We start from the raw sequence: 13,988 nt of genomic DNA, 5'->3' as shown, positions 1-13,988 counted from the left end.
ATTCTGAATTTGGAAAAAAAGACTGCACCAGCATTTCCCCCCCATTCTTCTGCTTCATTAATCTTTGCTCAAATACTCTTCTCCATCCCACATTACACAAGAATGAACTGTTACCGGTGAACCAAGATTTACCATGCTACAAATATAGATTTAAGGACGGCACAGTAGTCTACTTTCTACAGATAAAATACTAGATTTAAATACAGGAAAGGGTTGGTGTGTCCTTTGTAGCTTTTCTCCCTCAACTTCTCATTGTGCGGGATAACTGGTAGCCAACGTACTATCAATAGATGCAATCCTCTGCTGAGGTTTAACTAGTAGGTGTAAAATGAAAACTACAAGACCCGATCTGCACCAGTTCAGGGCTTTTTACAGAGTGCTTTTCCGCCAGCAAGAAATACACCTTACAGGGGCAAACGCAAGATTTGTAGAGGGGGTTTCCACACCACGCCACCAGTGGGCGTGACCAGCATGCATGGGGACATGGTTATAATATTAGACAGTGCTTGGCTGCTCTCCAACTCTTCCTATCCCTATAATATACATAAGCAATGCTGCATGCACTACTGTTAGGTGCACGCAGCTCTCCCTTTTCAAGCAGAGCCGTGTGAAGCGGGGGCAGGGTTCAGCCACCTCAATTATACAGTGTCCCAGGCTTGGAGGGGGTTTTCCAGGCACTAGAAACCCCCCCCCCACCTCGGTTTGCCTATGCCTTAAAATGTGCATTCTTATATTATAATATAATATATTATAATCTTATCCCACAAAATGAAATCTCATATTTAGAAAGAAACACCCTCGCTCTGTCCAACAGCTCCCAGCGACCGATGCAAGCTTGTCCGTCTCTACAAACGCTCCTCCACCCTTGTGCAATTTAGAGCGCACGGCACAACCAAAGAAGATTTCGCATTGTGCCTCATCTATTCTGAACTGTCGTAAATGAGGCCACTCTTGATTCCAAATAAATGATGTTTCTGTTACACTGATTACAGGACACTACACTTATTTTTATCATCCTGGCACCTAGCCAATGGCCCCGTTGATGTCATTACATTCACTTTGACGTTAATACGTCTTGAAACTACACAGCATATCAACAATCATTTCAACTAGTCAATGATGGACACTGAATGTGTAATAAAACACGTCAGCAGACCTTTAAATATATACATGATCATACTAAAACTATAGTCACTGCAAATGTAAATAAACACAAATACAAGACTGAAAGGCACACAGGAAAAGTGGCTGCTATTATAAATGTAGGTACGGTCCAGGAACATTTGGGAGCCATTAGAGAAGTTTATGCAAATAAATTATCGCCAAAGAGGAACCATTTGGAAGGAAAGGGGGGCAGGGGAATTTGGCTTCAAAACAGGGACAGTTAGGAGGTACAAGGAAAACTGCCATTATCACCAATCTAGTTGTTACCACATGTGGAGGTTGTACGTTTTATATGCAGTTCACTCTAAATCTTAGGCAAGGTATGCCTCTCCGCGTTTGTGGAACTACAAGTTCCAGCATCTCCAGCATGCTGGGAATTATAGCTAAATGACAGATGGAGAGTTACAGGTAAGTTGTAATTTCCCAAAGGACCCCCATTGCGCCTGTTGTTCTTCACAGCTAGTATTGGTGACAGACTCACCTGTGTTACACACTGTGCACACTTATACCCTGACTTATACCCTGACACCATACCCTGAGCACACTCATACCCTCACTCATACTCTGACCTGTCCCATGACCGCTTTAGTATTGACAAATGATGTACTTCCCACATACCAGTTACTAAGTATGAGGTACCTCCTGCATCTCTAGTTTACCAAACCTGCCTACTGTGCATTTTCAGGTTCTTTACACACTGCCTAAATAGGTTGCATTTATCCTCCACTATATATATATAGAATACCAGCCAGTAACTTCTGAAGTAGGGTACTACATTCATAAGGGAACAACTTAGTGCAGCGATAGGCAACATACGGCTCTAGGGCTGCATGCGGCCCTCCGAGCCGTCACCTGCGGCCATTCGAGCCCTCACCTGCGGCCCTCCGAGCCGTCACCTGCGGCCATTCGAGCCCTCACCTGCGGCCCTCCGAGCCCTCACCTGCGGCCCTCCGAACCGTCACCTGCGGCCATCCGAGCCCTCACCTGCGGCCCTCCGAGCCCTCACCTGCGGCCCTCCGAGCCCTCACCTGTGGCCATTCGAGCCCTCACCTGCGGCCATCAGGGCCCTCACCTGCGGCCCTCCGAGCCCTCACCTGTGGCCATCCGAGCCCTCACCTGCGGCCCTCCGAGCCCTCACCTGTGGCCCTCCCTCCGAGCCCTCACCTGCGGCCCTCCGAGCCCTCACCTGCAGCCCTCAGCTTCTTCCTACTTTATTGTCAGATGTTGTTATAGCTTGTAACACTTGTCTGCTGATACGTTATTACATATAGGTATCTCTTTCTTTGATTAAATATATTGTTTTAACTTATTACTGAGATTAAAGGTAATGTGTGGCCCTTTTGAAGGTTATATCGCAGCACCATGTGGCCCCTGGAGTTGCTCCAGGTTGCCCATCATTGACTTAGGGAGTTGCCGGAATAGTGTCAGTAAATGTGCACAGTCTATGTATAAATAAATCAAAACTTATTATGCGTCTATAACATGTTCTGGCGTCGAAAGTGGTCAAGAATCTTTTTTGTGAATGGATGATTGAAATTTCAATATAGGAAGTTTAGTGACCTGCTTGTCTGCGCTTATGTTCTAAAAGATCTGTACCTGAGTCTTGTTGCAAACATTTATTAGTGTCAATGGACTCAAGCTCCAGTTTATATCCACATGGACAATTTACTCAGGTGTTTAGGAGCGTAAGACCGCAAGTTTTTGGACTCTTGCAAATTGTTTACGTGCCAAAGCAACCAACACACTCGGGGAAAATGTGCCATAGTCCCAGCCTAATACCCGAACTTCAAAGGTTTCTGATCAGGTGTTGGGGAATGTTATTAAACAAAAAACCTGGACGGAAACATCCCTGTTATAATGAGTTACTGGGTTAGATGTATAAAATGTGTGCACAAGAAACCTGTCCCATACAAGCTGCTGAAGGTTAGTGGGCAAAAAAACAACAACAATTATATAAAAAAAATAAAAGTTTGACATTTGGTCTTTGCCAGGTCTTAAACAGGAGCAGAGGGAGTGAATGTTCTACTGTCACAAATCACTTTTATAAATAAGTGTCAGCATCACTCTGAGAGATATGTTTTACCATATGGCAGTTTTATGAGGCAATATACTGTACAGTACTAAGCTGAATATTTACGAAACTGAGGAATACAAGGCCCAGTCAGATATACTCCTCAACTTGCAATACATAACATAGAATTAAAAGTTAAGACATGTAAATGTAAAACCAGTGGCAAGTTGATTAATGTAGAATAATGCCATTTATTTCCCAATAACTTTGGTCTTTTTCCAATAATCTCGCTTTGTTTAAAATATTTTTTTTAGCTGTGAATAGTGACGTGTTGTACGAAATAAACATACCAAGACCACAGCGGAAGGACAGACACAAGGCAGGAACTTTAAGGATAATTGCTTTAGCCACTATGTACTGTAGTTTCTGCAGTACCAAACCCCAGCTGCCTTTGTTATATCCAGCCTCTCCTGCCAGTGTTTTCTTTCTGGACTTTCATAATAGTTTCTACATTGGGATTTTTTTAATTTAATTTAATCAGTGTACACACAGTAGTGTTTAGATACTGTCCGTGCAAGGGGGTTCACCATCTAAGTTTTACTGTCCAAAAGTCATGGAAATAAAGTGTCGTTCAAGGTCACAAAGGGGCTGACGTATAGAGTCATACTAGAGTCTCCAGTGTGTCTTTGGTTTACAGCCAGTGCTTTTAACCACTGAGCCAACTCTTTCTCCCATTGTAAATTATACCTGTTTATGTGAAGTTCTGATAGTTCTGGTGTGTATCTGTCTGTGTGTGTGTAGGGAGGGGGCTGCTAGGAGTAGGATCTGGGGTATATCTGTCTTTGAGGGGCCGTGATGAATAGATCTGGGGTGTATCTGTCTTTCAGGGGCTTTTTCCAGCAGCTCTGGGGTGTATCAGTCTGTAACTAGAAGTCTTGGCACAATATTCACATCATATTCCGTATATATATAACTATGTTTAGTTTTTGTACTGGAAGTATTTTGACTGTTATTTTTTTAATCTCAGCTGGGCAACCTTTCAACTATGTGCTCTTAAAAGAAAGAGTGAGAGAGACGTCTGGCACGTTTAACCCCTTTCGTGCCAGGGGGGAACTTTACTTACTGCAATAACCCTGTCAGTGCAATTACGGAGCTGCACAGCTCACTTAAATCTACGCCATTAAGCGGTGGAATGGATAGGACAGAGTAAGGCTACGGGTTACTTTATAGAGTGGAATTTAGAATAACGCATAACTGGCTTCTTCCATGAAATTCATATTTCTTTGCATAACCAAACAGCAATATTTAGATGTTATTTACATTGTTAGTGCTCTAGACATTGAACTTTGCAATGCATCATCTCCCAATCCCTGGTCACACACTGGGGTCAGGATAGATATCAGACTGAGAGGCAGTATGAGCAGACTGTACTGGTCTGAGGATACACTTGGGGCAAATTATGCTTTTCAGTTTTGCATACAAATATACTGATATCTATATTGTGTATTAAACTTTAGTAATATTTCACAAGCAGGGCCCTCTTCATCCTTTATACCAGTTTGTGTTACTATGTATCCCCAAATGAACAGTGCTATGTAAATGTTGATATTCTATAAATGCCAGGTACTACTATTACTACTATAAGAAAAGGAGGTCTATGTAACAATACTTCTTCTCTCCTTTACTCATCTCATGCTGACTGTCTCATACTACAAGAATTGCAAAAGGAGCATCACTCTGTGACTAGAGAGGTTGGGGCCCTCCATATATGCAAACTAATTCATATGATTACATTGCGGACCTGTGACCGTAGTAATTCTAGGGAACATAGATCACTACAATTCCAAAAATGAAATTACCCCCAAGACGTGATTACACACACAATTGTAATTTACTTATTTTTTTGTCCCTTCTCGACCTGTTTTAGAGAAAAATGGTAATTATTATATAATTTGTATTTACCAAGCTGGAAATTCTAGTGATGTTTGAGTAGTGTATAGACTGTACTGGAACAATCTTACGGGTCTGCAGACCTGAGAGTCCCTGTTACACTGAAATCAGATAGATAGATAGATGTATAGGTGGATAGATAGATAGATAGATAGATAGATAGATAGGTAGGTAGATAGATAGATGTATAGGTAGATAGATAGATGTATAGGTAGATAGATAGATATATAGACATTATAGCGCCATATTCCGATGTTATTAGTTATTTGTTGTGCTACCATAGTGAAGCAAAATGGTGTGAAACTGTCTCTCCTAAAAACAACAGGGTTGTCTGCAGAACGCACACCTTCTCTTTCTACTTGCATTTACAAATATCTATACATGATTTTATGAGAGCAGACATAGAGTAACGGCAAGATACCCCATAAACAGCAATGTGAACATTTCAAATATTATATATATTTTTTTATTTCCCCTTATAAACCAGTTATGCATTTAAAGCATCAAGAGAGGATTTAACTAATTAAGCTAAAATCATAAAAAAAATGTGCAATGATAACTGTATCATTCATATCCATATACTTCACTTGTGTGGGCATCTTTTCCAGTGAACTAGCTAAAGGTCCTATGCCCTGATACAAACTATAAGCCAGGCCCCCTACATCTCTAGTAACACCTATCATGCACATACACTCATCACACCTGGCGTGTCAATGAATGTGTAATCCACACTGCCTGTCTTTCTGGGGCTCAATTACATATGTTTGGTTGTGTTCTCCTCCCTCTTCTATTTTGTCTGTGGCCTCATGCTTGTCCTCCCTTATTTCTTGTTGCTACTGCAACTACCACCAATGCTACGTTAAAGATATTTAATTCTCCATCCGATTTCTCAATAAGGTTCAATGCCTAATACTAGATCATTTATATATCCATTGACGCGTTCATGTAATAGTTGTACAAATAAAAATATATATTGTAAATTTTACTAATAAAATGTTTCTTCTTCTGCTTTAGGGTTGTTTCTCCTTCAGAAGATGCTTCAACTTTTTCTCCTTCTCTCATTGTTTCCTTCGCTTCCTCATTCTGCATCGGCACCGTTTTCTGTACAGCAACAGCACCCCGTCACAGACCCCTGCTATGATGAGCACAGCCTGCCCCGTCGTTGTGTGCCTGAGTTTGTTAACGCAGCCTTCGGAAAAGAGGTACAAGCCTCTAGCACCTGTGGGCGTCCAGCCACTCGTACATGTGATGCATATGACCCAAAGCGGGCTCATCCACCGTCCCATCTCACTGACCTCAACACCGCTGGGAACATGACTTGCTGGAGGTCAGAAAGTTTCCCACGCCATTCACCCCAGAATGTCAGTCTGACCCTCTCACTGGGGAAGAAGTTTGAGGTGACCTATGTTAGTCTACAGTTCTGTTCTCCTCGACCAGAGTCTGTGGCAATTTTCAAATCCATGGATTATGGCAAGACTTGGGTTCCTTATCAGTATTATTCATCCCAGTGCCGTCGATTGTACGGAAAACCTAGCCGAGCCAGTGTCACCAAGCAAAACGAGCAAGAGGCATTGTGCACAGATGGACACACAGACCTTTACCCACTCACTGGTGGCCTTATAGCGTTTAGCACCTTGGATGGAAGACCTTCTGCTCAAGACTTTGACAACAGCCCTGTGCTCCAAGACTGGGTGACTGCTACCGACATACGTGTCGTCTTCAGCCGCCCCCACCTCCAGGGCAATAAGGATTCTGATGTATCAGAGGATGGTCCAGGTTTTTTCTACTCCGTTAGCGAGATTCAAGTGGGTGGCAGGTGCAAGTGCAATGGGCATGCATCTCGCTGCAGCAAAGATAAAGAGGGCCGACTCATCTGTGACTGCAAGCACAATACAGAAGGGCCAGAATGTGATCGGTGCAAGGCCTTTCATTATGACCGACCGTGGCAGAGGGCCAACGCACGTGAAGCCAACGAGTGCTTGGGTAAGTTTGTGGCAGCATTGCCAGATTATGTTTATGCAAGTCATTCGGTTACTATGTTCACGTGAGAACTGCTTGGTGTATTTTTTAAGAGTTTTGTGAACCTAGGAAATTTAGCTTATGTAGGGTCAAATTGACATAGAAATATTATCTCGGTGGGTGTAGTTGATTAATGATTCAAAGTCTAAAATAACTCTACATTTACAATTAATATGTACCATACTCTGACATGCATTGGTTTCTGACTTTAAAAGCCTAACTCAAAGTCACCATTATAATTGTTTATACCCAAAACAGTTGTCACAAATCTTTTTGCCCTCGTCTCCTCTCCACCCCTTCCTGCTGCCCATGTCTCTTCTCCATACCTTCCCTACAGCCTGTTTCTCTTCTCCATCCCTTCCCTACAGCCTGTTTCTCTTCTCCATCCCTTCCCTACAGCCTGTTTCTCTTCTCCATCCCTTCCCTACAGCCTGTTTCTCTTCTCCATCCCTTCCCTACAGCCTGTTTCTCTTTTCCATTCCTTCTCTACAGCCAGTTTCTCTTCTCCATCCCTTCCCTACAGCCTGTTTCTCTTCTCCATCCCTTCCCTACAGCCTGTTTCTCTTCTCCATACCTTCCCTACAGCCTGTTTCTCTTCTCCATCCCTTCCCTACAGCCTGTTTCTCTTCTCCATCCCTTCCCTACAGCCTGTTTCTCTTCTCCATCCCTTCCCTACAGCCTGTTTCTCTTCTCCATCCCTTCCCTACAGCCTGTTTCTCTTCTCCATCCCTTCCCTACAGCCTGTTTCTCTTTTCCATCCCTTCTCTACAGCCTGTTTCTCTTCTCCATCCCTTCCCTACAGCCTGTGTCTCTTCGTCATTCCTTCCCTACAGCCTGTTTCTCTTCTTCATCCCTTCCCTACAGCCTGTTTCTCTTCTCCATCCCTTCCCTACAGCCTGTTTCTCTTTTCCATCCCTTCTCTACAGCCTGTTTCTCTTCTCCATCCCTTCCCTACAGCCTGTGTCTCTTCGTCATTCCTTCCCTACAGCCTGTTTCTCTTCTTCATCCCTTCCCTACAGCCTGTTTCTCTTCTTCATCCCTTCCCTACAGCCTGTTTCTCTTCTTCATCCCTTCCCTACAGCCTGTTTCTCTTCTCCATCTCTTCCCTACAGCCTGTTTCTCTTTTCCATCCATTCCCTATAGCCTATTTCCTTTTTCCATCACTTCCCTACAGTCTATGTCTCTTCTGTCTTTTCCCTATAGCATGTGTCATTGTCCATCTCCTCCCTACAGCTTGTGTCTCTTCACCATCCCTTCGTAGAGCTTTTGTCTCCTCTCCATCCATTCCACCTGTGTTTCTGTACCATCCCTTGCCCGCAGTCTGTGACTCTTCTCTGTCTTTTCCCTACAGCCTGCCTCCATTCTCCATCTCCTTGCTACAGCCTGTCTCCTTCAAAGCATGTCTCTCTCTTCATTTCCCTCACCCATTATTTGGCCTTTCAGTTGCCTCTGGCCTGCCTCTCTTCTCTTCTCTTCTACATCAAACTACTTTAATCTTTGTCTGTACTGCAGTATCTGATCCCAGTGTCTCGCCCCAAAACAATTTTGTAGCATTTTCTTTCTTTTCTTTTTGCTACGACCTCGAGGACTAGTTCATGTCTATCCACTGTTAATGCGCTTTCCAGATAACTAGCACCTATAAACTACATTGAAAATAGATTGAATGTTTTTTTTTATATGGGTGCATTTCACCTATGCAGCGCTTACAATCGCGGCACCTATTTCTTATGGTAAAAGTGCAATACACTTAAAGCGCATGGAAAAAAAATCACTTAAGCACGTATTAGTTTTCATGTGTTTTACCCATTTTTCCAGCGTATATGTGTGAATAAGTCCTTATAGACAGTCTACCAGTCTCTTGCTTTTTAACTTCTTCCTTTAAAGTCCCTTTTACCTTCTCTTACAATTTGCTTTCTTTTCTGCTGGAAGCCACACACACACACACACACACACACACACACACACACACACACACACACACTTTCCATGACTTTCTAACAATGGCACCTCATCCACTTTTGAGAACAGATGCTTTAATTAGCACCAATTAAAGGAATCCTCTCTAGTCTTAGCGGGAGGTCTTCTTGCACAGAGCCCATGTCTCTGCTCAGTGGAAAGGAAATCATCTGTGTAGGAGGCTTCTTGCAGCATCAACCAGTGGCCACAAAAAAAATAAAAATCAGCGATACCGTGCCAATATCAGGAAATTCTACACCTGTGAGACCCAAATATTCTGAGTCACAGAACTTATGCCTGTAGTGGACACATTTCCAGGACAACACCTAATATTTTGCCTAGCAGTAAAGAGGGTAGAGTAAATGAGTTAATCACTGTTAATTAGAGAAATGCCAAAACCCTGGTATTTGGCAGACGCTGAACAAAATTCGGCAGCCTGTAAATGAAATGGTAAGTTTTACATTCCTGGTAAATCTATAGCTGCCCAACTGGTTAAAAGTAAGACACAGCAAGGAAATGCTTTGATGGTCTCTGGTACTGAGAGTCACTGCTTTAGAATACAGGTGATGGCAGTACAACAGCCTATTTCTTCGCCTTCCCTCTTGCTTAATGCTGTTTTAGCTATATAAAGTGTTATTCCGGTGTATTTGTTTTTAAACCCAACCTTAATGTAACCGAGTTAGCTATAATACCTGATTTTCACATGAATATTTTTCTAAACTGTTACTTGGTTGTCACCCCTGCAAGACCCCGATACTAAGCAGCCCTTTAGTAGAACATGGATGGGTGATGGTCTGCAGTGTGTGATTGGGTCTTAGATTGTACGCTCCTCTGAGCAGGGCCATCTCTCCTCCTGTTTCCACCACTTCTAACTCTGCTCTCCAGCTACTTAGCCCTCCTCCTCGAGGGTCCCTTCACCCCACGTCCACTCTCGCTCCCTCCTCCCCCCTGGGGGTCTCCCTGTCTTCCGCGCCCTCCTTCTTGGGCCCCGTCATTTGCGGATCCTCCCTCCCCCTTCCCCGCCCTCTCTAGCTGTGCATTGAGCTTACTGAGTTGCTGTGTTTACTGTACTGTGCTGTCTCCCATTGTATTGTAATTTTGTTTGTCTCTGTACGGCGCTGCGGATGCCTTGTGGCGCCTTATAAATAAATATTAATAATAATAATAATAATTGGGTCACAGACAATATGGAGAGTGATGTTTTGTAGCTCCCCAGATCTTTTATGTACTTTTTTTTTGCCTGAGAGACAATCCATACAAGAGTTATTGTTTCATTGCCAAACACATTATTTTCATTAGAATGTAGCCACTAGGTGGCACTGTTCTGATGCTTTCTACAGATCGTATTTCATTTTAGCTTAACTGAACTACTCCTACTCGTATTATTTTACGCAAAGAGGTAATGGTCTCTGTTCAGAATAACGTACATTGAATGGTATTATTGAAAATGTATTAAATAGCAGATGTTGAAAAATAGGAAATCGTTGAATTAAGGAAAATAAGTCTATATTACTTAAGAGGACATAGGTAGATTACTTTATGGCAGTGGAAAGTGAATCGGCTTATTGACATCCTCCCAGTCTCCATAACAGTGTAAAGAGTGATGCTATTCCTAGCATGAGAATAGATGGATAGAGTGATGTTCTGCAGATTTTAGTGGGAAGATGCTCTCTTAAATCCCTACCCAGGTCCAATATCAAGGTCAAAGGGTTACAGCTATGGATTAATGTCTGCCATTACAATGTCCTTGAACAGCCTTTTAAAAGCTATGGGCACCCCATAACAAGGTTAGCAAAACATCACCAATGAGTTTACTGATAATTGCTTTAATTAACCCTGTCCCAAGACCACTGCGGCTGCTGCAACGAGACTCCAGCTGTCAGAACACATGAGTGCGTTGTGTGTGTTCTCAGAATAACACCTATTAGCTATTTACAGCACACTTCGGTCACCTGTGGCTCTGCAGCTGCTGTGGAACTATAAGTCCAAGCAGATCCCACTAGCCAGAGGCACAGCAGCTGGAGAGCACAAATTGCCGACCCCTACAGTATCGTTATTTTATTTTTATTTTTTCATTTAATAGAAAACTAATCATAAAAAATTAGCTGGAAACTATTTACATTAATTTAAATAGCAAACCACAAAACACCTTCTTTATTACATCTCTGGGAATCAGGCTTCTCTATAAATATGATCCTTAACAGTTGCTGTACTCTACAAGCTGCCTGCTGTTACCTTACTCCCTCAGTAAAATAATGTACGATCTACACAATAAGGATAGATCCATGGCATGGCTCGTCTTCATCCATCACCTAGAACGCTTTGTTTCTTAGAAGCCAATCTGCTAGACGCGTCTGTGACTTTTATTAAAAGGCCATTTCTCTTTTTTAATGTTCCCTTTGGGTTTTGGCGCAGATAAAATATTAGTCATTCTGGGCTCATTCTAATATTTCCATAACCTTCCGTGATTTATGGTGGTCTCTAAGAAAATGGCGACTTCTCTCTGAATATGTTAAGTGCTTGTAATTTTGCCATCGATCCTACTGGGTTATTACAATTAGAGGCGTTACGACAGCTATATAACTAAATCAAAGCGCTCAGCCAGATACAACAGTTCTGATTTTCTTAACCCCTTTCTTCCCTCCATGTTATCGTAGCCAACAATGCTACCATATAGGGAAACATCATATTTTCACTGTGTAGGATGCAGATCTGGATGTATGTATGTGTGTGTATATATCTGTGTTTACGTGTAGTGTATGTGTGTTTGTGTGGTGTATGTGTGTTATTCCATTTGTCATTGTTTTTGGTCTTGCATTTTGATCACTATTACAGAGCGTAGTAAAATTATATGATGCTAACAAAATAGTCCAAAACAGATATAGCATAACCAGTATTATATATTATTATTTTACAGCATCAGTATTATTCCTATATTTAATACCATAAAATAATGTATATCAGCATTGAAAATCAATATACACTAGGGGGTATAGTTACTAAACTGCGGCTTAGAAAAAGTGGAGATGTTGCCTATAGCAACCAATCAGATTCTAGCTGTCATTTTGTAGAGTGCACTAAATAAATGACAGCTAGAATCTGATTGGTTGCTATAGGCAACATCTCCACTTTTTCAAATCCGCAGTTTAGTAAATCTAGCCCTAGGTGTATATCAAATCAATTTATTCATAATGAAGGTTTACAGAGAAATACAAAGAGATTCAATGCATTACAAATAATGCACAGACAGCTAGTAGGGCTGTCAGTAATATGATTGCACTGGCACTAGTGAGCTGTACAGTGCGAGTATTTTAATTGAAAGGATAAATCATTGTCATGTATGTCTGTGCTGTAATTCAGCATTTATATGTGCATGCTTTAAAGCAGTGTGTGACTTTTAGAGCAGTTTTGCAATGTTGCCATCAGACAATTTGCTTCAATTGTCCAACTTGTACTAGATGACTAATTGCAGATTGATTGGCTGTTATGGGTTAGATGGTGAAAACTTGATCGTTGTGTATCTTATGTCTCTTGTGGTCTTTGGCCAGAAAGTTCCCCTCGCTCTCTCCTTCTCTGTTTATTTATGTCTCTATGGTTCCTTCATTATTCCAAAATAATTGTATCTATCCTGTGTATTTTTGCAGGCTTTATACTTTTGTAGCGGTGGTAGATGCTGTGTATATAATGAGTTTTGTTTTTGTTTTGTTTTTAAAACATTTTATTTATTTCAAGATTGACACATCCATAAGATTACAAGGATTAGTAATAACACTGACTGCAGGCATTAACATTGTACAAACCATTAAATCGTACAACTAGTTTTTGGTTTGTGTTTGTGAGAAGGTGTGTGCGGGTGTCTATGAAATGAGTTTTCACCAGAGACAGGACTTGTCATCGTCCTATACAACAAATGGAATAACACAATTGGCAGTAAGTTTTTCAAAATAAAACCTTTAAAAAATGCTTTGTTTATAAAGTAAAGCATTTTTTAATGCCGCCATGTTTGCACATATTTATTACATAGTGTTCATTAATATATGTAAAAAAGCAATGTATTATATAGCATGTTGTTTATGTGTGTAATTGTGTTTTTTATATACATTATCTATTTCACAAAATGAACTAAAAGGCCAAATCTGCATCCGGGGACCAGCAATCCGATGAATAATTACGGAAACTGGCCTGGCAAAGCCAGTTAATTAGGGAATTAATAGTAAATAGGGAATTAATAGTAAATAGGCGCCTATGTGTGTGTGTCTTTGGCTATTTGATTTTGATTGGGCGATACGTGTATCCCGCCTCTTGAACATGTCACAGCCATGACACCCAGTGACGAATACCTATTCCACTGGGTGACTGATTCATCACAGTCTTATGCTTATAATTATTGTTCACTTGTTCAGTGAACAATAATATTACTGACCAAAAAAAAGAAAATACTATTTATTATTCATATTTGGGTATGCGTCCTAAATATTAAAAATGGTGTCAAAGAGCCATACGTCACCAACGTTATTAGCTCAGGGTGTCTGAACTATGTTTTTAGGAAAGGTGCAGACCACCCAGTTCCTATACTGTTAAGTAAAAATGTTTCAATGTCTGCTTCATGGTGAATGTAGATTTTTCCTGTCAGATGTTCCTGCTCCGCTCAGTGGCTCTCTCCGAGAGGTGGACACAATGCCCTCTCCTTGATAAATTGCTCCTCTCTCACGATGCTATATTATTTCTCTGACAAGTTAATGAATTTCACAGCATGTCTGGAAAAACTCGCACCTTAGCTGAGGGTTTTCAGGAAGGGGGGAGAGGGAAAGGATGGGGGGCCGAGCAGGCAGAAGGAAATCTTGTTTTCATTATACCCTGCCTTAAAAAAAAGTAAAAGAAGTAGAGA

At 41.5% G+C, this 13,988-nt stretch overlaps 1 protein-coding gene and 1 long non-coding RNA gene across 2 annotated transcripts in view; one reads left to right on the top strand and one right to left on the bottom strand.

Moving 5' to 3' along the window:
• Positions 1 to 13,988, bottom strand: part of LOC142097548 (uncharacterized) — a 221,564-nt gene that overhangs the window by 104,316 nt on the left and 103,260 nt on the right. The gene's annotated exons all lie outside the window — the stretch shown is intronic.
• The window catches only part of NTN3 (netrin 3), a 54,628-nt gene that overhangs the window by 11,918 nt on the left and 28,722 nt on the right, over positions 1 to 13,988 (top strand). Inside the window, exon 2 of the mRNA XM_075179466.1 lies at positions 6,140 to 7,108. Coding sequence (XP_075035567.1) covers positions 6,160 to 7,108 — 949 coding nt within the window. The 5' untranslated portion in view covers positions 6,140 to 6,159. The remainder of the gene's footprint in view (positions 1 to 6,139; positions 7,109 to 13,988) is intronic.

Source organism: Mixophyes fleayi, chromosome 7 (genome assembly GCF_038048845.1).
Source record: "Mixophyes fleayi isolate aMixFle1 chromosome 7, aMixFle1.hap1, whole genome shotgun sequence".
Lineage (NCBI taxonomy): Eukaryota > Metazoa > Chordata > Amphibia > Anura > Limnodynastidae > Mixophyes > Mixophyes fleayi.
Note: the sequence above shows the minus strand (reverse complement) of the source record. Positions and strands in the feature narration are given on the sequence as shown.